General features: G+C 39.4%; 1 protein-coding gene across 9 annotated transcripts in view; it reads right to left on the reverse strand.

Annotated features, from left to right (window-relative positions):
* The window catches only part of ARL15 (ARF like GTPase 15), a 409,746-nt gene that overhangs the window by 109,267 nt on the left and 276,234 nt on the right, over positions 1–24,245 (reverse strand). The window contains exon 6 of one of the 9 annotated variants that reach the window (XM_073802106.1): positions 9,644–10,650. The exons of 6 other annotated variants lie outside the window; for them this stretch is intronic. In XM_073802106.1, the coding sequence (XP_073658207.1) occupies positions 10,321–10,650 (330 nt within the window). In that variant the 3' untranslated portion in view covers positions 9,644–10,320. Of the gene's footprint in view, positions 1–9,643; positions 10,651–24,245 lie in introns of those variants that run through there. 2 more of the 9 variants (XM_073802109.1, XM_073802110.1) reach the window with 2 other exon arrangements.

Below are 24,245 nucleotides of genomic sequence, written 5' to 3' on the forward strand. Positions count from 1 at the left end.
GGGAACCGCAAGTTCAGCGACACAGCTATTCCCATTTTCCTGAACTGACTGAATGTCATGAGATTTCAGTATCTTTTCAATATACACACATGTACAGAGCTGAGATCTCTAGTTGCTTCCATGTACATCTTGTCCCCAGTTAAAATCACTGCCATCTCAGCTAGGTCACATTTTTAAAGACAATCCCTTTATCACAATTCCTACCCTGATGTATTTAAAGACAAAATACCATTAAATTTCAGCTTTACTTCCATAAATTTGTATCTGGCCAGTGATTTGATTTAGTTTATACTAGGAAAACATGCTATTTTTTCACATACCTGAAGTTCTGTGTCGTAGTATAACCTAATGTTGAGTACCAACAGTGTTATTACTGAATCTGCCTTTGTGGGTGTCCACATGTCTAAAATGTAAGATATTACATATCCAGGCATAATGGCTGGACAGTCTAGTGCATGAAAAAATTACCAAATGTGTCAACTGCTTTGTGAAAAAGATGTTAAGAGCAGTAATTCAGGATAATGTTAAGTAGAAATCTTCCATTTCAATAACAGACATTTCTCTCCAGCAAGCGCTAGTAGAGGTTGCTAATGACAGAATGAGCCCAGTCCTAGTCTTTACTCCTGGAACCAAAATGTTGCCCCTCTTCCTTCCTTTGCATACAGCCTATTTATTTCCATTTGCTGCCGAGGATGAACCACTGACTGAATCATGTAATTCTAGTTTTGCTATCATCTCACGATTTCCTTTTATACCTTTGAAACCAAGCTCCCGTCATAAATTCAACTATTGTCCTGCCTGTTTCAACTTTCTGCATGTTCATTTCATATTGCTTTTGTTCTGGGTTTCCCTTCCCTCTTCAGAGTTTTATCTGTGCCCTTCCTTTCCTCTCTCTGCTACTTTCAAACGCCTCCCACACAATCCTAGGTAATAGCAATTTAAAAAGGATGCCCTTGGGTGGAATAATCAGCCTACATGATTAGAGTCAGGTCCTGGCTGAATCTGGGATGTAGGACCAAAGCAGTCTGTAGCCCCAGAAGAACAGAATTAGAGGGAAAACTGCACTCAGTTTGTTAAGCGTGGCATTTTTTAATCAGTACGGCACAGAGCCTTATTACCAATGTGGATTGAAATGAACTAATTCTAATGGCAGTGTGTCCATGGTCAAGATATTTGTGGTTCACGGAGGCAAGGAAGTTCATAGGTCCTAACCCAATCCAGTGGGGATAACAGAAATGTGCTGAAAGAGACTGGAAAAAACCACACCATTAAAGATATCACAGTGTAATCACTGAAAAGACAGCAGTGCTTGGGGCCCTTATTCTTTCCTTTAACAAGATTTGTATTTTGTTACTTTTAAACATTCTGTCATACATAGTATTCTATCTCAGGAATATTTTTTTCTTAAATGTCATTATATGAGCTAAAAAGTAACAAAAAACCTAGAAGCCTTTTCTAGTGCCAAGCTCATTTAGAAAGTTTAGCTTCTGACTAATGCAATGATGCAATGTAACAATACCAAATTCTTTCCTAATATTTAGGAGTAAGTGATTACTGGTGGAAACTGTAATGTTTCCTAACAAACCAAGTGTTTCAGGGACAGACCACCCAAATGTATTATTATATAAAGATGTCAGTTACATAATTACAAGAGAAAACAACACATTTTACTTTTTTGTTTTTTAACAACAATTATCCTCTCTGGGGAAGATGGGCTGAATTAGCTGCTTAGCAAAGTGCCTCCTAGGGGCTCCAATTATCTCAGACACATTTAAACTGGAACCTTGATAATGTACATCTAACATGAGGAAAATGAAAATGTCTTTCCTTCTCTCCCCATCTCCCACTCCTGCCATGTCTGAAGTGACTTTGCTGAGACCACCAACAGTGAAGATGCATTTAAAAACTCCAACTCAAATTTAACCATGAACCATATACCAGTTGCCTTGCTGTAAAAACTTTTAGAATTATCTATTTGAAAGGCATTATACTGATGCCATTCTTTAAAAGTAACCGGAAATATTTTAAAAATGTGAGTGTCCAGTTGCATTTAATTCAGATGGCATTCATAAACATCTGTGTACATGAGGGGTATACAATAGTCTTAAAAATGATTATACTGCTCCCTTATAAAACATAAAAATATTTGCTTTAACTATTTGATGCCTCACTACTCATATAGTTCAGTATTTTGGCAGACACACCTGCTGAGCATCCAATGTCAGAGAAAAGAGTTCTTCTGGTAATATCCAAATTAGCAAGACAGCTACAGATCAGCCATCTTTGAGTGTAGCTTATCATAATTTATCAGTGAAATAAAGACGGCAAAGGGAGAGGATGTTTTCATCAAAATGCTGGGTGTTTCTCAATGGGGTGCTATCGGCATTCGTGATATGATAATTCCTCCTTGTGGTGGGACTGGCCTTGTCCTGGCATCCCTGGCCCTTTCCCACAAAATGCCAGTAGTGTTCCCCAGTCATGGTGATGATCAAAACAGTCCCATACATTTCCCAAAGTCCCCTAAGAAGGAACAGTACTGCCTTCAGTGGGAAACCACTGACCCAAAGAGTTCCTACCAAAAAGAGAAACAAAACCGGAATAATGGTGAAGCCTGCTAAAGCTTCATTATGTGGTTTAAAAGAGAGAGAGCGAGTGGTTTCTTAATAACTGTATGTAACTTTACTTCCCCATCTTTCAGTTTATTTGTAAGAGGTTTACCTCCCAGGGGGATTATACATTATCAATGATCCTCAAAGGCTTCCTCAGAGGGGGGCGCACAGGCACATAAGCCTGAACAGTATGTCTAGAGGAATGAGCATAAGAAGCTCACGCTTTTGGTTGACCTCATGCCTGCCTCCTGGCTACTCAAAGTTCTCTGCTGTGGTACCACACCCAGGTTTCTGCTCCTGCCAGAGATACCCCATCTCTAAAGTTACCCCTCGTTTCTAATCCTGCCCCATGAACATTTCTGATGCAGCAGCAAAACGTTAGGAAAGCAATCTGATTAAGTCAAATTATATTATATTCTGAAAAATTGATATTTTTTCCCCTTTGGCATTTTTCATGAACCTGAAACAACTTCAACTTGATGTACTTTGTTCAAGGCAGGGTGAAAGGAAAGAAGAGCTGGAAAAAAAACACTTAACATTTTCTATCTATATTAGGTGCATGTAAATATGCCTAGGAAGAAAAGGATAAAAAAAGCACTTGTAGTAGCCAGCATTTACCTTCAAAAAAGAGTTTGAGAGTCAACTGGGATATTAGACTCCGCAGAACAATTTTCTGCAGCCTTTCTGAAAATTCCTAGATAAGCCAGGGGCACCAAAGCACTTATACTACCTATGTCTATGTCCTAGAGATAACTCTGGTGAAGAAAAAAAAAAAAAATCCAATAATACATGAATAATGCTTTGGTAAATAGCTGGCAAACTTGAGATAGAAGGGTTTATTTATTGACGTCTTTTGGAACCATACTCCTGTCCTTTCCTACCACCCAGGAGACAGCAGATGGAGGGATGAGGGACTTGATTCAGTGCAGGGTAGTCTCTTTAATGACTGCTGAAGGAGGACAGGCAAACTGGGCAGCCCTCAACAACACTTGCCAACGGGGGCTGGGAATGGGATGTGGCCACATAAGCACTGCTTTCCCTTATGAGGGTTAAGACTCAACCACGGCCCTCCCATTTAGTGACGTCTCTTAGTTGTTATCTTGCTTGAGAATTTGTAAGTAATGTTTTCAGAAAATGTATTGATTTGCCTCCTTCCTCTTTCCTTCCTTACTTAGCTGACTCTAGAAATGTTCAAATTCACTGTATAAGAGGGATGCTAATGAATGGCTTGCCATTTGTACCTAATGATCATTTCTGTTGTGAATCCAGAATTTTTCCACTTATGAATCAACTTTTAATTACAATCGATAAAGATGCATTATTTCAGGACCTCTTTTGGGTGGTATGGGCATATATAGAGAGTAAGACAAAGTTCCTACCCTTAACAAGACTACCCATACTACTACCAAGACTACCCATAGCTATAACCCTGTGAGATGGGCAGGACAGGTTTTAAGCTTCCCATTTTTGCAGATGGGAAGAAAGAGAAGTTCAGGGATGTTGAATGACTTGCACACATTCTGTGAAGTTCAACAAATATTTATTAAGCCTTTGCTATATGTGTCAGACACTGTGCTAGGTGCTGGCAGAATAGGCAAGTCAAGAGATCTTTTCAAAACTGTGTTGCAAATGCTATAGATCACAGTCTGTCCAGAGGTCTTAGGGGTACAGGGGAGATCAATCCCAGGGTTTGAGAAAGGCCTCCTTTGAGGGAAGGCACTTCAAAGGAGTCAAGACTGAATATATATAAATGTGTCAGACTAACTTTGCTGTAGGTTTTATTTGATTAAAATACCAAATTGATAATAAAAACTTGGGTCGAGCCAAGGAAATACACCAATTAACTTAAAGTTTACTAAATGAGCCTATTCTTATAAAAACAAATTCTGAAGAAATTTCAGCTATTCAAAAAAGCTTTCAAATCAACCCAACTTTTTAACCAACCTAGATTTTGATTCTCCCGCAATGTACAGGGAGATCACTTTCCAACGTTACGACTTCAAACATGGTGAACAATAAACTTCCCATCTACCACTGGACCAACTGATGCTGTAAGGCAATTATTTTTGCTCAACCTAGGAAATCAACTCAACAAAGTTCTGCCTTTTACACTGTAAATCTAATTCATGAACATCCTACAAACTCATTCCTCCAAATAATCTGTTTTCTTTTTTCATTTCCTGAGCTAAGAAGAGTTCCTGAACCTGAGCTCCTCCCCTTCAGATTCCCCATTTTTCCATTTTTTGATACATACTCATCACCACCAGCTGTCTTTGTTTATCACTCTGGCCACATTGTCCCAAAATCTCCAAACAGTGCAAAGTCTCCTTGTTGCCCTCTTAAAAGTCCCCTTTCCTGGCTGTCTTTACAGAGCCGAATGGAAGGTCCATTTACTTCCTGATGACTAGCAAACTTCCCCATACCACTTCCTTTTCTCTCTCCCTAAATCTTCATTAGCTGAGAATTTTCAGTGAAGATCCAAATGGCAACAGATTATACAATCATAGCGTCGCAGCCCGTGAGAAATGGAAGGGACTTCAGAGATCATCTAATTCAATAGCTCTTCAGATCTTCAGCCATTACCGTGTAAGAGGCAGGAGGCTGATGACCAGGCAGGACTTAGGATTGGTCCTCACCTCCTATTTAACCAGAACAGTTCCACTTTAATCTGTTTTCCTAATTATGCTACTAAGTACAATTTTATTTTAAAAAGAAGATAAAAACAAGGTTGATGGTGTGGATCTCTGCTTAAAAAAAAGAAATGGAAAACCACTAATCTGTTTCTGAACATGCTGAGTTCTTTAAATAGAGTCTGATGTGAATCTTGCAAAAATTTGTGATTAACAAAGGGTCTTTAAATGCCTGGTCTCTTAGCAGTTCTAATCTTTCACTTTAAAAACTGGCCTTGGCCACCTAGAAAAGAGATAATGTGATTTATTGATGGATGTGCTGGAAGAGGAATAAAGAGACTCGTGTTTTACTGCTGGTTTTTCCATTAGCGAGCTGCTAAGCCACTTAACCTCCCCGGCCTCAGTTTCCTTGTCTGTAGAATGAGAACTGGGCTCCACTCAGGCATTTTCTGGCTTCACAATTCTATGTTCTACGAACAAGATTTCATATTTGTGAGTGGGGGACTGAGCCCACTTTCTCCCTCCTTTCCCCATCTCTTGAATAATGTATCTTTCTTTTCCAAAGAGGGAAAAACGTATCCAGGGACATCAGCAAAAAAGCACCAGCTTTCATTCAATCTAACACCAAGACGAATGGAATGTTTACAGACAGACTGGCTGGCCTCAGCCCTTTAGTTTCTCTCCTTTTATCTTTCTAATCCTCCTTTCAATCTGTCACCCCCTCACATCTCTTTCCTTCCTTCTTAGCGCTGCTCCAGCTAAGTTGAACCTACCTTTAAGTGGCTACTGTGCACAAGGCCCTGCGGTTCAGCACTCGGGTTATGTAAAGATGAGTGAGACGCAGCCCTGTATGTATTAAGGGCCTTCAGTGTTTTAGGAGGATGACGCTGGCAGAAATATAAAGGATAGGTTAGAGATGCAAAAGAACAGAAGTGGAATAGTTATGTAAGAGGTGAAGGCATGAAATAGTCTTTGACTTAAAATCAACTAAACTTGAGAACTGACTGGGCAGTGGAGGGAAGCCACTCAATATTTATTAATTGAGTCAATGAGCACTTAGTGTTCCAGGCACTGCACTAGATGCTGCAGGTGCAGAAAGAAAGGGCATCGTGCCTGCCCAATAGGAGAGATGGGCATGGGTGACGGGTTTGGTATCCAGGAGAAAAAGAACACTGACCAGGAGAGGGAGCACGTCATGTCAAAAACAGCAGTGATGGGGTAAGATGAGAGAGAATAATAAAACTCCAGTTAGAAAAATGAATTTATTTAATGTGATGATATTAAGGGGATGTCGGGACTAAAGGGGTATTAGGACATTCATGTGAAACACAGTCAAATGAGCATTTGGATCTAGAGTCAGGAGGGAGTCAGTGACATCAAGGTGAAGATGTTGTCAAAGGTAGAGACATGAAGTGGAAGCAAGCCCCCAGGGAGAAAGAATAGAGGAGGAGGAGAAGGCTGCAGGACCGAACCCACCAAGTGCCTACACTCCAGGGGTAGAGAGGAAAAGAAAACTGAGCGAAGAAGACGGAGAGAAGAAATGTAGGAAAAGAAGTAGGGGCGTGCAGTGCCAAAATCAACCAACAAAGAGAATTTTGAAAGGAAAGAAGTATTAAAAAAATAACTGGGAGCAGAGAAGTCCAGCAGGGCTGTGAGAGAAAAGTAGCCCTAAGACTGGACAGTCAGCAAAAAAGACCTTTAAGGGAGAAGCTTCACCTCATGTCTATATGGGGTCCAGGAGGATCTTCCTTCGAGAAAATTGGCAATAAAGAGAATGAGGTGCTGCACAGTAGACCGAGGTCTGAGAGACTCAAGAAACATTCGTTCTTTCTTTCCTTTTACTTTTTCTTCTTTTGGAGTTTGGAGGACAGTTGAGCAGCCTTCCAGGCCAAGGAAAAGAAATGAGCCTGCTACAAATTCTCATCACCGTCTATCCCCCGTGGAAAATGAAGACGCCAAATCTAAGGTAGGGGTTTTCAATCTTCTGAAACACTTCCTTCTTTTCATCTAGCTACGTGTGGTGGTGGAGGTGGTGACAGTGATCTGGAAAAATGAAATGGGACACTGAGCCTGCCTACCACAGTGCCTGGATGGATTCTCACCACAACTGGGGCACCTTTGGGGTGGTCCGTCAGGCTTTAACTGAAAAAGACAAACTGCTCCCCTCCGGAAGAGTTGAAACTGAGGAAAACAGTTGCCGATGTGACAACTGATGTAGAAAGATGTACAATAAATTTTAACACACCTTGGGTAGAAAAAATAAGCAGATGGGTTTCAAATGCGTCCCTTGAATCCAAGTCTGAAGGGCAGATCTGAAGTGACAGGTGATTGAACTGCCCCTCACAAGAACCATTACAAGTGGGCTACAAGTTACACAGATGCAGGAGTTTATTTAAAGATGAATATTGCTTCTCCTAAGTGACACTGGGAAGGTTAGCTGAAAGTGGCAGTAGCAGTAGGCAGAATGGTATAGATATTATTTCCAGCATCTGCAATACATGCTAAGACACACATATGTGTATGTATATAAATACATATAACTATATATATGAACTCATTTTACATGTATTAGTTCATTTTACACATATTAATTCATTTAATCCTCCTAGCTCTATGAGGCAAGTCCAATGATCCTTCTTATTTTACATAGAAAGTAAGAGAGACCCAGAGAGGTTAAATACCACCCACAAGGCCATCAAGCTAATAAGAGGGAGAGCAGGGACTTAAAACCAGTTCTGCCCCCCTCCGACGTCCACGCCACATTGCAGGCCAGAAGCCATGCCAGGACTTGGACGTTGCCACAGCCCAAATCCTACCTGGGAGAGACCAAGCTGGGATCTGACTAATCACTTTTCCCCTCTCCTCTAAAGCAAAAACGAAGATAGTATGTTTTTCATTTTAAAAGAAAATCAATCTATTAGGAAAAAAGTTTCCTAAGAATGGCTGCCCCTATGTGCATATACCAAGATTCTGGATGGCAAGTCCTGCAGCTCAAGTTTAACAAATGACTCACCCACTCCCTGGGCGCACACAACTATCACCGTGTTTCTTCAAGTCAGTTATTTCTTCTAAGTTGTTCATACCCTATTCTCTCTCCTCCCATATAGAAAACAAAAACTCCCCTGCCCTACGCCTAACCAAAAAATCATAAACCATAATCTTGCCCAAACATATCTGTCTTGATTTGTATAAACATTTTCAAATTTCTCTCTATAAACCCTTCCTTGAACATGAATTTAGTGCTGACATAGTAGATTTCATAGTAATCCCATATTCACGGTGGGCTTTGTGGGTGTGTGACCTGTGCAGTTGGCCACAGACCTGCTGTCAAAAGGGGCCCAAGCTTGGAAGCACTCTGCACTTAATTTAATGCTCTGCTGTCGCCATCTTGAAATTCTTAATTTTATCTTTGAACTTGTGTTTTGTAAATGAAGTCTGATGGAACAATGGACCAGGCGCATGAGCAGGGGAGATACACAGAAGATGGAAAAAGCTTTATATTTTAGTACCTTTAATGGCTCTTTTGGCTTGCTTTTTGAACAAAGGGATCTGCCTTTTCACTGGGCCCTGCAAACTATGCAGCCAGCTCTGCCTATCACCTTTTGCCCCCAAATGGGTTTTGTGTGTTTGGGTCCTCCAACCACCACTCAGCCCTCCCCATTATTCATTTCCTTGCATTGTGGACCTTCATAAATCATCCACACTTTTGAGGGGAGTGCCTCTATCATCTTCATCTCTGTATCACAAGCTCCCCACATCCAAGTGCCTAACAGTGCTAAGAACACTGAAGGTACTTGAAACTTATTTGTGAAGTCAGCACACCACCCCAATTAGATAATTCTTAACTTTTCCATGATGATCACAACTGCATCGTTCTACATTATAAAATCTATGTGGCTCCCAGAACACTATAAAGTACCAACCTTCTCTTTCTATAAAAGGCTACAAAAATAATGACTTCTTCCCTACTTGCTTATAAGAAAAAAACACTTCATATTAATAAAACAATAAGTGGCAGGGTATTAGATTTGTTTTTTAAAAATTATTTTTATTTTATTATTATTATTATTTTTGGCTGCGCTGGGTCTTCGTTGCTGTGCGCAGGCTTTCCCTAGTTGTGGCGAGAGGGGGGCTACTCTTTGTTGCGGTGCGTGGGCTTCTCATTGCAGTGGCTTCTCTTGTTGTGGAGCACAGGCTCTAGGCATGTGGGCTTCAGTAGCTGCAGCACGTGGGCTCAGTAGTTGCGGCACGTGGGCCCTAGAGCGCACAGGCTTTAGTAGTTGCAGCGTGTGGGCTCAGTAGTTGTGGTGCATGGGCTTAGTTGCTCTGCAGCATGTGGGATCTTCCCGGACCAGGGGTCGAACCCGTGTCCCCTGCATTGGCAGGCAGACTCTTAACCACTGTGCCACTAGGGAAGTCCTAGATTTGTTTTTAAGGGCTTTATTTCCTTTTAACTTTTTGTTAAATCTGAGCATCAAAGCATTTTTTGGAAGTTTACTGTTCCAGCATCTAAGATTCCAAAACATGGCAACTGACTTTTCCTAAGGGTTGAATGTTGCTTCATGCAATTCTTAATTTGAGTCAACAAATGGCTGAGGAAACATCCCCAAATGTTTCTCTCTCAGGGGGAGCAAATGTAACTACCAGCCTCTGGCAGTCCAGAGGCAAATAACTGAGGTCAAGTTTCCATCTCTGATTCCTAGCACTGTTACACCTTGTACTATTGCTGGATTCTCATGCTGGCTCATTTAAAGCTCTTTATAAGGATATGATTTATATCCTATGATTCAAGTTCATTACAGGTAACTATACCCAAGATAGATACCACAAGGAGCAAACGACTCTATATACTCACAGTTTCCGTGGTTGGGGTGACTGGATGATAAAAAGTCACTTATATGAAAAATATGAATTAAATTGCTTAAGTATCTCACAAGACTCCGGGTTTAACAATTTTCTTTTTCCCATTCTGGCAAGCATAGAGATAGAGAACTCAGAAATGTGTCCTTGGCTACTAAGAGGGAAGGGAGATCCAGGACACACATAGAATAAAGCAAAAGCCAATTTAATAATGATGTCTTTTATCCAAAGATGAGGGGAGACATCAGTTGTCCTCTAAACATTAATGGAAGGACATACAACTGCAAAACAATGATGGAGGGGCAAAGGAAGTGAACTAGGAAGAGTAACAGCATAGGTATTTGGTATTCAGAACAGTGGAGAGGGCTTCCCTGGTGGCGCAGTGGTTGAGAGTCCGCCTGCCGATGCAGGGGACACGGGTTCGTGCCCCGGTCCGGGAAGATCCCACATGCCGCAGAGCGGCTGGGCCCGTGAGCCATGGCTGCTGAGCCTGCGCGTCTGGAGCCTGTGCTCCGCAACGGGAGAGGCCACAACATTGAGAGGCCCGCGTACTGCAAAAAAAAAAAAACAAAAAAAAAAAACAGTAGAGAATTGACAAGATGAGTTTGAATTTGGGGAGGTGTCATAAGGGTAATAAGAGTCTCAGTCACAACATTTTCACCAGCTTAAAATAAGAAGTTGTTGATGTTTAACATTAGCTATAATAATCTAAGAAGGACTAAATGTACACTGTGTTGATATATTTTAGGCAGAGTAATCAAGACACGGGGAGCATACTTTATTCACACTGTGACTAAACCCAGCACACTGCCAAAAAAATAGGATTTGGAACAAATTTTGGAATAAAAACTATTCATCTGTTTTGCAAAAAGAAATCAGAAGCACATCGTCGTAATCAGTAATTTTAAACTTGCCTATTAAGTCAGGACACTGACCACTAACAGATGCATATATTTGCAAATTTCTTCAACAAAGTTGACAAGCTCTGCTTCACAGGCCTCTTTTTCCTGCTCAGGAATACACGTTTCTGAATTTGTAACTATGCTCATTACTAAATGATTCCGGGTATCTTTGTCAGTTTCTACTAACTGGTCGGATACTGCTTTGTAAGAAAGACCAAAGACAGGTTTTAAATCAGGCCTCAGATAGTCATTTTCTGGGTTCAATGTAAATCGAACAAAGTGGATTGGTACTAAACAATCAACGGAAAATGCCCTGTTTGGGGAATGGACTTAATCTGTAAAAACTCTGGGTTTGCACCTGAAGCACTCCGACAGAGGGCATGGGTTTTAAAACAGATTCTGACTGGGCAAATGAGCTCCGGGTAACTCAGGACACAGTTCCTGAACGCGTCCGTTTCGGAAGTTACGAGTGTAAAGCACCACGGTGGCAGGGGAGGGGGTGTGCAGGATACGTGGCCGTGACAACTGAAGCCTTACCTAAGGGTGACGGTGAGGATGCAATAATGGAATAACTACACGTAATTGAACGAAGGAGTATCACTCTGCTTCAAATTCTAGCAAGAAACCTAGGCGATGGAAACACCATAGTTACCTCGATGCTGTAACCCCACACATCCTTAAACTGGTTATATTTATGAGTCAGACATTTCTCAATAGTGTGGAGTTTTATATACAGAAATTTTTTAAAGAATATGCAAAGGAAGATCCATGACTGTGCTGAACGTCTTGCCTGAGAATTTTGAAAATTCCCTTCAGAAATAAAACTGTTTTCCCCCAAACAACGCCTGAGTTATGGAAACAGGTTAAAGCTGCCAAAGAATTCACCTGTGGTGTTTATATTCTACCCTAAAGAGGCCGGGATGTCAGTCAGAACACATACACTGCCTTTGGCCTGGAACTAAACTTCTAAAATTCAGAAACGTCTTTACTGTGTCCCCTCCCCTTAAAAAAAAAAAAAAAGCAGCTACCGAGAGTATTTCATTAAAAAAACCAAAAACAAGTACAAAAAACTTTCAGAAACCAAACTGTGTCAGCCAATAAACTGAAATGCAAGAAACATATAGACTTGTAGATCTAAAAATGAAAAGAGGAATATCAAAATGAATCTATAGACAATAGAAAACAGTGTGAATAACAAGCTCTCTTTTTCTGCTAGTCTTTCTTTAGCCTCAAAATCTTACTAAAGCCTCCCTTTTGTAGTTTCATAGACAACCTTCCTTCAGTAACCCACTGGTCACTTTTCCTTGCCATCTTTTCGGCACTCCTAGGTGATACAGAAAACTAACTTTGCCTAGTGGTGGCAATATTCTCAGCACTTCACATATATGAATTCATTTCAAACTCACACTCATAAAAACCTATAAAGTAGACGGATTACCATCATAATGTTACAGATGAAGAAACTGAGGACCGGTGTGGTTGAATAAACTTGCCCAGTGGCCTGGGAGGAAAAGCTCTAGGGCCCATGCTGTTAACCACTCATGTATAACTGCCTCTCTGCCACAGTCATTTGCACTTACTGATAAATTATTTCAGAGAGTTTAGTAGTACTTTATTTAGAAGACATTCAATAAATGTTGCTGGGCAGTTAAAATTCTGTATGTGGGTACGTGGGTGTGCATCTGTATCTGTGTGTGTGTAGAATGGGTTATACCTGAACTTTGTTTCAATGAGTTCATATACAGAAAAAAGAAATTCACATTTTATTGAGGGCCTACACTGCACTGGTTAGAGTGTGATGTCTTTTAATCTTCACTACAACTCTGAGAAACAAGTATTCTCTTTCTAGTTTTTTATTTCTAATGTAGGTTTGTTTTTAAAACAGATATAGGAACTAAGGCTCCATGAAGCTAAGCAAACTATTAGATGCCACGCAGGTAGGGAGTGGCAAGGGAAAGACAGCCTGTCCCATCATGCATTTTGATATCCAACACTATTTGCTCCTTTGTCATCTTCGTTAGTTTTCAAAGACTCAAAGAGCTAACTTGTTCAGAGGATCCAGTCTGACCCCAGATTGTTTTCTGTCCAATACGTCTCATGGTGGAGGATATAAGGGACCTTCCTCATATTTTGTCGTACCATTTTTGAGACTATTTCACTGATTGTTTTAGAGCACATCTCCAAAGTACACGCAGTCCTTTTACATTTAGAGGTTAATGAATCCAGGAGCCTGCTGCCATCAATGGTCTTAGTGTTCGTGCTCTCTTTCACAATTGTGGCCACCATTGTTTCTGGGCTATAACTGAGGTGTCATTTCATAGATGTACCCATGGATATGCAGCCTTAAATAGTTCTGTACTCAAAAGTACCTGAAGAGCCATTTCAAAAAATTGAAATAAAAACAAAACCAAGGATTTCAAAGTTTTTCACCAAGATTCGCCATAAGAAGTCCTTTTGCTACTGAGACCCAGTACACACGTACATACGTGTGAATACACATGCATAACAAGAAAAAAAATTTACAAAACAATGTTCTCTTACCATAACACATTTTGATATTTTCTATTCAATTCAGTTTCTTTCTTTCCTTTTTTTTTTAACAGAAAAATCACAAAAGTCTTTACATAACTCCCTAATCCACTGCAACCAACAGCTTGAAGAACAGAGATCAAGAACATACTGTTCCTATTTTAATTAATATTTCGTGCAGAACTGGATCAAAATTCATTCAGGCAAAATGAATAACATTGATTTCATAAAATGCGATCATTTATCTCACCTAAACTTACTTGAAATGAGACTGTTGTCTGCAATCTGGGGAGTAGAAAGGTTCCCTTTTCACCACGTGTGTCCTTTTTTTTTTGAATTTTGTACCAGGTTAGTGCATTGCCCATTGAAAAGTTAAATGAGATAAAATTTTACCCTTCTGAAAATCAGATTGCTAATTAGGGCTGTTTTTGTGTTGCTTGATTTCATCTGTTCTGAGTGTTTTAAGGCTGATTTGTTAAATACTGTTTCTTCAGAAAGAGAAGTTCAATTCAGGTCTGTGGTTTGCAGGTCACAATTCTCCCTGTTAAAATATTGGTCCACTTTGGGCTCTTGTCCAATCTTATGTACTTCTGTAACCCTCCTGCAGTTTTCAAAACAGATAACCAAATGGTGTTTCAAGAAAGTTGGCCAATTTCTTTACTATCCTAGAATATAAGTAACATAACATCTAGATTTGAATATATTCATCTTATTCAAATCGTCTTTCAACAGATTTTCTTCCTCTTCATCTTAGCTTTTGATACCCTCTAAAGTGACATTTGTCTTGGCCAAAGATAAAATATTTTTACCTTGATATTTTCAAAGAAAAGAAAAAAAGGTAGCAGTAACTTTTTGGTATGCTGTTATCAGGTTTTGTTTTGGCTTTTGTTTTACTTTTTAAATATGGAGATAACACAATGATTTCTCATTTTACGTGTGTTACACGCAAGCTATTATTTTTTAAAATATGTTTAATCTTTAGAACTATGGAAAAGGAAATAAGAAAATTTTCTTAGCATTGAAGCAAAACATTGCCACTTTCCTTATGAAAATTCCTTCTGAGAAGAACACATATGGGCCAAAAGAAGATCTGTAAGCTAGAGTCCTCTATTACTTCAGATTCTTTCAAATCAAAAGCAGTTCACAATGTTGGGGGTCTTGCCTGCCTTTCCTATATGAAAGAGAAAGTGTAGATTACACAGAAACACCTTCATGCTCAGGAGGGAGAGGGTTAAATTCTGCAGGAGACCCAGCCTTCAGTATCCCAGTGAGTCCCAGAAAAGTGCTGAGACTGGCCTCCCGCTTTAGTTCTACTGTCTTCAAAAGCAGCTATATTTGATACTCCTGTAGCTGACAGAGCCTTATGTATCAGAGGAGCTAAATAACTTCTATAACTCAGAAACAGTTTTTTTTTTTTTTTTTTTAATGTTGAGAAACTAGTTTAAATGCCAAAAGACCTCTGGGCACACATGCAAAATTTTAAAACACTTTACATATATAAGAGAGAGAAGAGATGAGTAACCCACTAATACAGGGACGGTGAGAAGGTATCTGAGGAAAAGAAGGTGTGTCCTGATAAACATCAAATGTGTGAAATGTGTACGTGGATTGCATTTTTAGATCCATCCAGTTAGGTGCTAACGTATTGCTGCTAGTAAGTGGATTATTAAAACTGCACTGCTGGCTCCAACCTTTGTATCCAGAGTGCTGAGCTATGTCATCCAAATTTTTAAAAATACAAAACAAACACCCTTCATAACAAAAGTTCTCTCAGACTTTTGACCTCTCTCTTCTGGCATCATACAAAGCTAAAACTTGTTTTAGGGGTTGGGGAATGTGGCCTCTGATTACTAACCAGGGTTTTCTCTTTACACTGTCTTGTTTACTCATTTCTTCACCAAAGCCAGAGATCATCCCTTTAGCTACTGCAGCATTTCTACCAGATGCGACAAATCACAGGGGTGTATTTTGACTGCTGCTCTATCATGTGAACAAGAGTAACACTGAAACCTTTTACCAGTCCCTGTGCTTCATCTTTGTTTTCCATTTCCCCCAAATGTTTGTAAACTGCTCCAGAGAATTCTTCTTTTAACATTTTAATCTTCTTTCCTCCCCTAATATAAGCTAAAGCTTATATTAATAAAAGAAAATGTCATCATCAATTAGAAGTAATTTAGCATCGCCGCTATGTATTTTGACATTGTCATTTCTGTAGTGTGAGGTCTGAGAAACAATTTATTTCAATGCAAGAGAATGAAACATTAGAAATTATTTCTATGGAAGTTATTTTAAGGTTCTGAAAATGATCTGATAGTTTTCATTCCTCTCTCCTAGCAATAGCATTCATGTTTTGTTATAAATAAAACTTGTATCACAATTTGTGAAATACAAAAGGTGCTACATTATATATATATATATGTATATATATATGCACACATATCTGAATTCCCACAAATCTTTGACAGTCTAAATGCAAGTTCTCTTTGAACTTTTCTGTTCGCCATCACTGTTAAATTGCCTGATCACAAAGTTGCTTTCAATTTAAACACTTGGAAGGAGCAAGCAGTACCAGCCCGAGCCTCAGACCCAGTAACTTAAAAAAGCCTGTTGCCCTCATTTTCATCTACCAATCCATCTAAAATTACCAGTCATCACCTCTCCATAAACGCTATACATTTTTTAACAATCACTTTATTCATTTCAGACATAGATTTGCAGGTTTTTAAAAAAGCACATTATTCCATTACTAATTTATTTAGTTATGCAATGTCCCCCATTCTAAAGGAAATAAAACTTAAGGTTTTGTATTACATTTGCTGGATAACTGTTTCAGGTCCAAAAAGATAGCTCTCTTGCTGTTGCTGGCATTACTGCTTACAACTCAATGGGCTGTGGACCTTTTGCACCAACGGCTTTGTCTTCAGCCCAAGAGATGGAATTCGGCATGCATGAAGTTGACGTTTGCTATAAGAACCATAACTGCTTTACTACTAAATCTTGCAACTTCTATATTAAATCAAACTTGATGAAAAATGGATCAAAATTTGAGGCTCAGTATCAGCCTTGTTTGGCAATAGAGCCAGTCCTCAGTAACCCCTGGAAATGGCAGGCAGGGGAAGTAGGGAAAGCCTCCAAAACTCATTTTAGCCGTGTTCCAACAGTTTTAGTCATCAGAGTTCCTAACAAAGGACAGGATTGAAGGTTCTTCCTTATTTCTCAGCCCACCCTCCAGGGTAGGGGAGAGAAAGGGAGGAGAGGGGCTGGGAGGGCAGACTGCAGATTCTCTTTACTTTCCCTTTACAGAGGAAGAAACAAAACAAAAAAGACAGGAGGGGGAGATTAGGACAAACACAGGAGGTCACAAAGGGAGGGAGAGTGACGACTGTTTTGAAGTGATTTGCATCCTTTTAGGAGACCTGGAGTCAAAGGAAAGCCCTCCAGAAAAGCAAAAAACACGGTCCCACCTCATTTCTTCCTGAAGGAGAGACTAACCATGACTCAAAATTAGCCTGAAGAGGAGACCTGTTGATAAACAATCCATGCAGAATCATCATCCTCATCACCTTACATTTAACACTTAACTTTATGAGTGTGAAAGCAATGAGAAATTCTAAAGCATAACAAGACTCAGTTTTCAATGAAAGAGCTACAAATTTAAGACTTCAAAAATATTGCCTTAAAAAATTCTCAAGGTAGGCAGAATTTCAATTGATATTGTCGCAGCTAAACATTTTTATTTCCCGTTAAAAAAAAAAAATTCTTCCATTGGAAATACCTACAGGGTCAGTTGGTAAGACACACAAGAAAAACAGCCTCAATACCTAATAGATTTTGCCTCACCTTTGACTCAGTTTGGAAGGGCTCCAACATAATTAAATATATTCACCAGACTTGGCTCTGAATAACCACAGGCTAATAAAAAAAAAAAATAACAACCTGCTATGTTAGACCCAAGATTGTCCAACACTCAGGACATCAAAGAAAGATACTGGCCTCTGAAGGAATTATCTCAAATATTATTTTATTGATCCCCAAAACAATTCCATAGAATCAGTAAAATTATAAAAGAAAAATTAGCTCTAACAAAGTCTATGGTTAATATTAAGAAGTCCTAGAGACATAATAAAAGGCCAAATCACAAAACAAACTCCTATGCAGAGGGTTGAAAAACTAAGGAGTGAACCACACAAGATCAGGTCTCTAGCTTGAAAATAAGTGTCGTCTCGACAAAAGTTGTCATATAAGATATTCAATCTGAAGAAATATAGACTGTGAATTCAATACTCTGAAATTCAAAACATTGTTGCTTTACAGACTATAAAAATATAAAATTAAGTGTTTCACCAAACTTCATCATTATTACCTTAAGCAAGTTGGATTATAGGAAAATTCCATTTTCTATATGACCTATTTCTGTAATGGGTACACTTTAAAAAATGAGCACATTTCTTTTGTTGTCAGAAAAGGGATTTTTTAAAAAAATAATTAAAGACCCCCCCCAAAGTTGTACGTATTGGAGATAGTGTTCTTCATGAGTGAGAGAAACTTGATCTGGTGATTAGAAAGGCAGTAGGAGTGAGAAATCTCATGAGCCCCATTTTCAACTTCTTTTCTAAGAAATCGTTTAACCTAAGACAACCTAAGACACAGAAGTTAAAAGACTTGTTTAGTTAGAGAATTTCAGAAGGGAAGCTTGAATGCAGTCACTCGACCACAGGCAGTGGGTCTAATAGGTGTAAACTATTTGCTTTCGCTGTGGTCTTAAAGAAGCAACTACAGACTAGACAAAAGATTGTCACTTAAAGTAGTATTTCTAGAGGACTATTAATAAGACACCATCATTTTGTGTAAAAATAACCATGTATTTAAAATATACTATTTCTATGTATGCCTAAAATGGCATGCATACATTACAAAACCCTTTTACGTCCTTGAAATATTTCAGTTCAAATCATAGCTCTGGAAGATACATGAGGGAAGATATTGTCCATCTCTCTACATAAGCAAATACTGAAAACTTCCAGAAATAAGGATTCTATAACTTGCCTATACACCTCATCATGGTATTTACTGTTTGTGGGTTCCATGCTTCTAAGCAACCAGCTGAAGTCTCTTCTGCTTTGATTTTAGTTCACCGCCTCTTACTTGGTCACTCCCCTTCTTAGCACTAAAGACAGCAGTTAACTCTTGCCTTGAACGGTTGAGGGCTTGCTTTAATAATCACTGGGGGCATTGAACCCAGGCTATAGGATGATATGTTTTAAAAAAAAAAGCACACTTATTTTCTTTTTCTTACTTTCTTTTATTCTGTTTTAAGACATCTCTATTAGTTCTGAAAATTGATTATAGAAAGCTAACCCATTTACCTTCATTTTCCAAGTTACAAGTATGTAAGCCACAAATTTAAGTTGAAAAGCTGTATCTAACACTAAATATTTTCAAAGTATCTCCCTAACATCCATATATGAGTTACTCTTTTATTAAGCTAAACATTAGATAGGGTTTTTAGACTTTATATCTTTATATAAATGATGATGGATATTAGAATCACAGAATTTTAGTTTGGAGGCTTTTTAACAATGTTGCGTTAATCATTTTACAATTGACAGGGTAAAAAATTCAGAGGGTCATAACACATTTAGTTTTCTTTCAATTCTGACCGAAACCTTAATTTTACTTATTTAGAGAAAAACAAAAAGCTTGGTGTGTGTGTCTATAACATACATAGCTTGCTTTCTTTGAGCTTCTTCCAAGTATGTAATAAGCAGTCAGGGGATGAGGGGAAGTGATACCTAAGATCACAGGACAAGTGTAGGGCTGTGAGAATGACCAACCACCTTCCCTACAGGGTCGGCTCCACGGGGGCGCCACTTGTGCATTGCAGAGGGCCCTGCACTATGAAGGCTCCTGTGCTTGGTTTAATGATCTGCTATTGCTGTTTTGAAATTCTTAATTTTTGAACATAAGACCTGACATTTTCATGTTGCCCTAGCCTGCAAATTATGTAGCTGTTCTGCCACCTAGCCTTTAACACCGACTCCCCTCCTCGAGTCAATTAATCCATCTCTAGGAGAGCTACGAACACAATCAAATCAGGGCTTCCCATCTTGGCCTTCCTCTGGCCACTTTCACTGCATACTGAGCGGCTGACCACAGCACACCACAGACTTCCCTCAACTGCCATCTCATTTCCTCAGGTCATTATTTTTTATGTTAACCTTTTTATGCTACGCTTCACCTATGGAATATTTTCTCCCTACCTTTCTGATGAGTCACATGCCCTTTAATATCTTTTTTTTTTTTGGTCATGCCACGCAACTTGTGGGATCTTAGTTCCCCGACCAGGAATTGAACCCACACCCCGGCAGTGAAAGTCCTGAGTCCTAACCACTAGACCACCAGGAAAGTCCCAGCATTTAATATCTTTTAAACTATCTTCTCAAACTATATTCCACGATGTTTTGCATTTATTGCCACCTGTCTCTCCCTTCCTTGTTTAAAACCAATTTTACGGTTGGATGAACCAACCCCTTAAATGACTGTAGATCGAGGAAAAGTGAAGATAACAGCCAAGAATGTGAACTTGCCAGCTCTTCAATTCTACAGCTTCCTTCTACTTTTGCCTTCAATGCTGGCACGTGATTTGCTTCTTGTCTCCACTGCCCTGTGTTGCATCTAGCTCTTTGCTGGAACGGAAACAACATAACAACAAGAAGGAGAGTAATGAGTATGGAATTTTCATCAATGCGTTTGACCTTAGAAGCACACCCTTGAGCACAAGGGAGAGCTTAGGCTTGGTGTATTTTCCCAAAATGGTGTGTGTGTGTGTGTGTGTGTGTGTGTGTGTGTTCACGTATTTTCCCAAAATGGTGTGTGGGTGCAAGCTTGTACGCCCTGACCAGGTCATTTTTTAAAAATTAACTTCAAATGAACTGCAATGAAGTGGAGAGACGTCTGAGTGTGTTCCAGCGCTCACAGATGTACACATCTGTGAGGCTGTCCTCCTGGCGAGAGGCACCGTGGCACAGAGCTGTCTCACCTCCAGGACCAAACGCAGCTCTCCTCAGAATTCTCCGGGGTGGTGGCACCGGGATTCTCTCTGCTATTATTACTGTAACTTCACTACCAGCTGTATTGTCACCAGCCCACATCGACACTCCCACACCACCACCCAGAAGGAGCACGTTCTCCCAGAGTTTAAGGGGGACTCAGTACCTTTGTGAAAGAAACCCTCCCAAAGGGAAGGCTGGAAAACTGAGCCACAAGCAGTAACTGGGGTCTTTTGAAAACTAGTTTTTAAAAGGCCTCCTTTTCCTTCCCATTCCATTTGTTCTCTAACCCTTCCATTAACCCCCCGGAGCCTCTTGTTCTTGCTACCTTCCCCAGAACCTCAGCAAGAGACAAAAGACACTCTTACTTCCTTATAGGTCAAGAAAACTGGAACAGACTTGAGGGTGGCTAAGGCAACCCCGAGGAGGAAAATTAATAAACCGCTGCATCACCTACACGGACCAACACCATAAATGAGCACGATCCTCAGAGTAATTCTAAAACGAGAAAAAGTGGCAAATATTTTTAAAATGAACAGAATGTACAAGTGCTGAAATGTTTACATAATAACTAGGCTTGTTGTCCACTGAAGAAGTACATTTCTCGTGTTCATCATTGTTTTTTTAAAAATATCTGGATTTGAACCCAACTCTACCACTATGTTTACCTGTCAAATGAGCATGAAAATGCTAAGGCTTTAAAAAATATATATATATATATAGCTCAAATGCACACTTTTTTTTCCCCTGTGAGTTTCACTTTAGAGGGTTAGTGGACTGATTTATAATTTGTTGCCTTTTATCTTTTTCAGCAGTATGTCATTAAGTCTTTAATTTGGCGTTTCCTATAGTCTGCAGTAGGATATATGCTATTTTAAATCCAGGGATTGCCGACATAGATGGTGGGTAAAAATCTGTGAACCATAAGTAAATTCTTATAAGGAACATACAAAAAAGATTGTTCTTCAGTCAGACTTAAGCCATTACTTTTTTCTAAAGAAGAAAAGGCACAAGTTAAGAAAAAGGCACCGTCAAAGACCTTCTGGCCAAATGTGCATCTCCATGAAGTTTCCTGCTGAGCGCATATGAATGCGCCGTGATCTGGGAAAAGGATCCAAATAGGATTTCAAACATCCAAAAATTTTAACTCAAACATTTAGGTATTTCACCATGCTGCTATTCATTCATTCACTGATTTTTTTTGTCTTAGTTTAAAGAGATGCTAAACAAAAGGAGGCGAGCTCTACATGTATTTACATTCCAAAACCAAGCTCCCTTCACCATCCCCCAAGTCTGTCATCCCTTCACAGCTAAACAAACCGTAAAGTCTAGCCCTAAGTTGGTGAAGAGAAGCAACAAACATGTTAAGAAAGTTTCCCCTTTTCTCTAACAAAACACAACTAAACACCCAGAGTGATTAATCTATTCTCATTCCCAATGTTATTTTTTTCTACGATTTGCACACTAAGACAATGTATGTAGGTTAAATTAAGGGACAAAATCAGATTCTTTACTGATTTGGTATTGCATTCTTTATTCCTTAACAGTTTTTGGTCAATGAAATGCTTCTGGTATCTTCACCGCTAAATTTAATGAAAAATATGTATATCAATTTAATTTATGAAATTGATGCATTTATGATTATAAAGTGTAAAACACTTTCTGAAACACCCTGTACAGGATATCTTATTTTTTAAGCTGTGTCCTTAATCCAATTGAGAATTACATGAGTTTGTCATCTAACAGTTTTTTTTTTTACATTTAACTAGTAATTTTATATATGGCCTCATCCATATATGTTAACGGTAAGTAAACTACGTGCTGCTTTAGTAGGTTCACATTTGCTTAGAGATAAGGCTAAAGTAAAGTAATTCCCCGGTATTCCTTATTTTTAAGAAGCTCTGCATTATTATTTTTGGAAGTTTTCTCTTTGCAAATGACCTGAGAATCTTCATAGCAACTAAAAGTACTGCTTAGTAACTCTGCAGAATGCTGTACCTATAAATCTACTATTTTGGGGAAGGATTTTTTTTTTTTGGCAGTTCTGCATGGCTTGCGGGATCTTAGTTCCCTGACCAGGGATTGAACCCAAGCCATGATAGTGAAAACGCTGAGCCCTAACCACTGGACAGCCAGGGAATTCCTAGGGAAGGATTTCTTAATAGGCCCTCAATTAATATCATGTTGAACAACTGTTGAGTATATTGGGGCCATTAAACCACTAAATTCCCTAAATCTGAGTGTGTTCACAAATTCTCAGATTTCAAGTTTAGATAATCTATGTACACATAATTCCAGAAATATAATAAACTGTATCCAAAAATGTGAAAAACAGACGTAACTATTATGACATTCTATTGCTCATGCCAACATAGTCCTACACAAACGTATACAGTTAATTCTGTTGTAAATCTAGAACAAAAACGACTATTTCTAATTGGCTTGTCATAAATTGAAGAATCAAGTAAGAGTTTAAGCACCGTCTACCTCCTTAAAAAAAACACAGCCTTATAATTTCACTGTTTTTCACAAAATACTTAGAAAAGCATTAAACTCTCTCAGCCACAGCACACTTTGCAATTATTCTCTTCTTCTCACATCTGAAAAGCAAATTAGCAGTTCTCAAATGTGATGCTACAACACCAGGCAAAAATGTAAGCTCTGAGCTTTGTTAAAACTAGTCTGACAAAAGTTAAATATATACCGATCTTTAGACCTAAATGAAATACAACTGAAAAAAACAACTACAGTAAAAACAGTTTTCAAGTTATTTGGAATCATCCATCTAAAATACTAAAAATTAGTGTTTAAAAATCATTGGTGTCTCCCCCTCCCCCAAGTCAGTGGAGACTACATGGGGAACGTGGACGTCCACCAGAGGCAGTGAGGAGCACCCCCTCTGTGGGGGCAGTGTCAGACACAGTGGAGCCAGGACAGTCACCACCCAACGACAAGGCCAAACCCTGAAGAGTCAGTAGAGGCTGCACAGCAGTAAGAAGGAATCTCCACCTCTCCCAGCAAAGGTGGTATCAGCAGAGGTCTCCTGGGAAGCCTGAACTCCCACCCCTGCCGAACAATCATGAGGAACCACTTCTACCCCCTAGGTGTTAACAGAGACTTAGGAGGGAATCTGCATTTCCAACCTCATCCAGCAGTAAAGAGGTAAGCAGTATCAGAGGAGATCTGCAGAACTAAACAGAAGATTTACATAAGATCCAGGGTCTCATAAAATAATGGCTGAAGAGTCAAAGATTCAAAGAAAATCACTTGTCATACCAAGAACCAGGAAAATCTCAACTTGAATAAGAAAAGACAATCAAGAGTCATTAAGGGCTTCCCTGGTGGTGCAGTGGTTAAGAATCCACCTGCCAATTCAGGGGACACAGGTTTGATCCCAACTAAGCCTGCGAGCCACAACCACTGAGCCTGTGTGCCACACCTACTGAAGCCCGCGAGCCTAGAGCCCATGCTCTGCAACAAGAGAAGCCACCGCAGTGAGAAGCCCATACACCACAATGAAGAGTAGCCCCCGCTCACCGCAACTAGAGAAAACCTGTGCACAGCAATGAAGACCCAATGCAGCCAAAAAAAAAAAAAAAAAAGTCATTAAGACCAAGATGGAACAGATGTTAGAATCATCTGACAAGGATTTTAAATCAGCTACCA

Source organism: Tursiops truncatus, chromosome 3 (assembly GCF_011762595.2).
Source record: "Tursiops truncatus isolate mTurTru1 chromosome 3, mTurTru1.mat.Y, whole genome shotgun sequence".
Lineage (NCBI taxonomy): Eukaryota > Metazoa > Chordata > Mammalia > Artiodactyla > Delphinidae > Tursiops > Tursiops truncatus.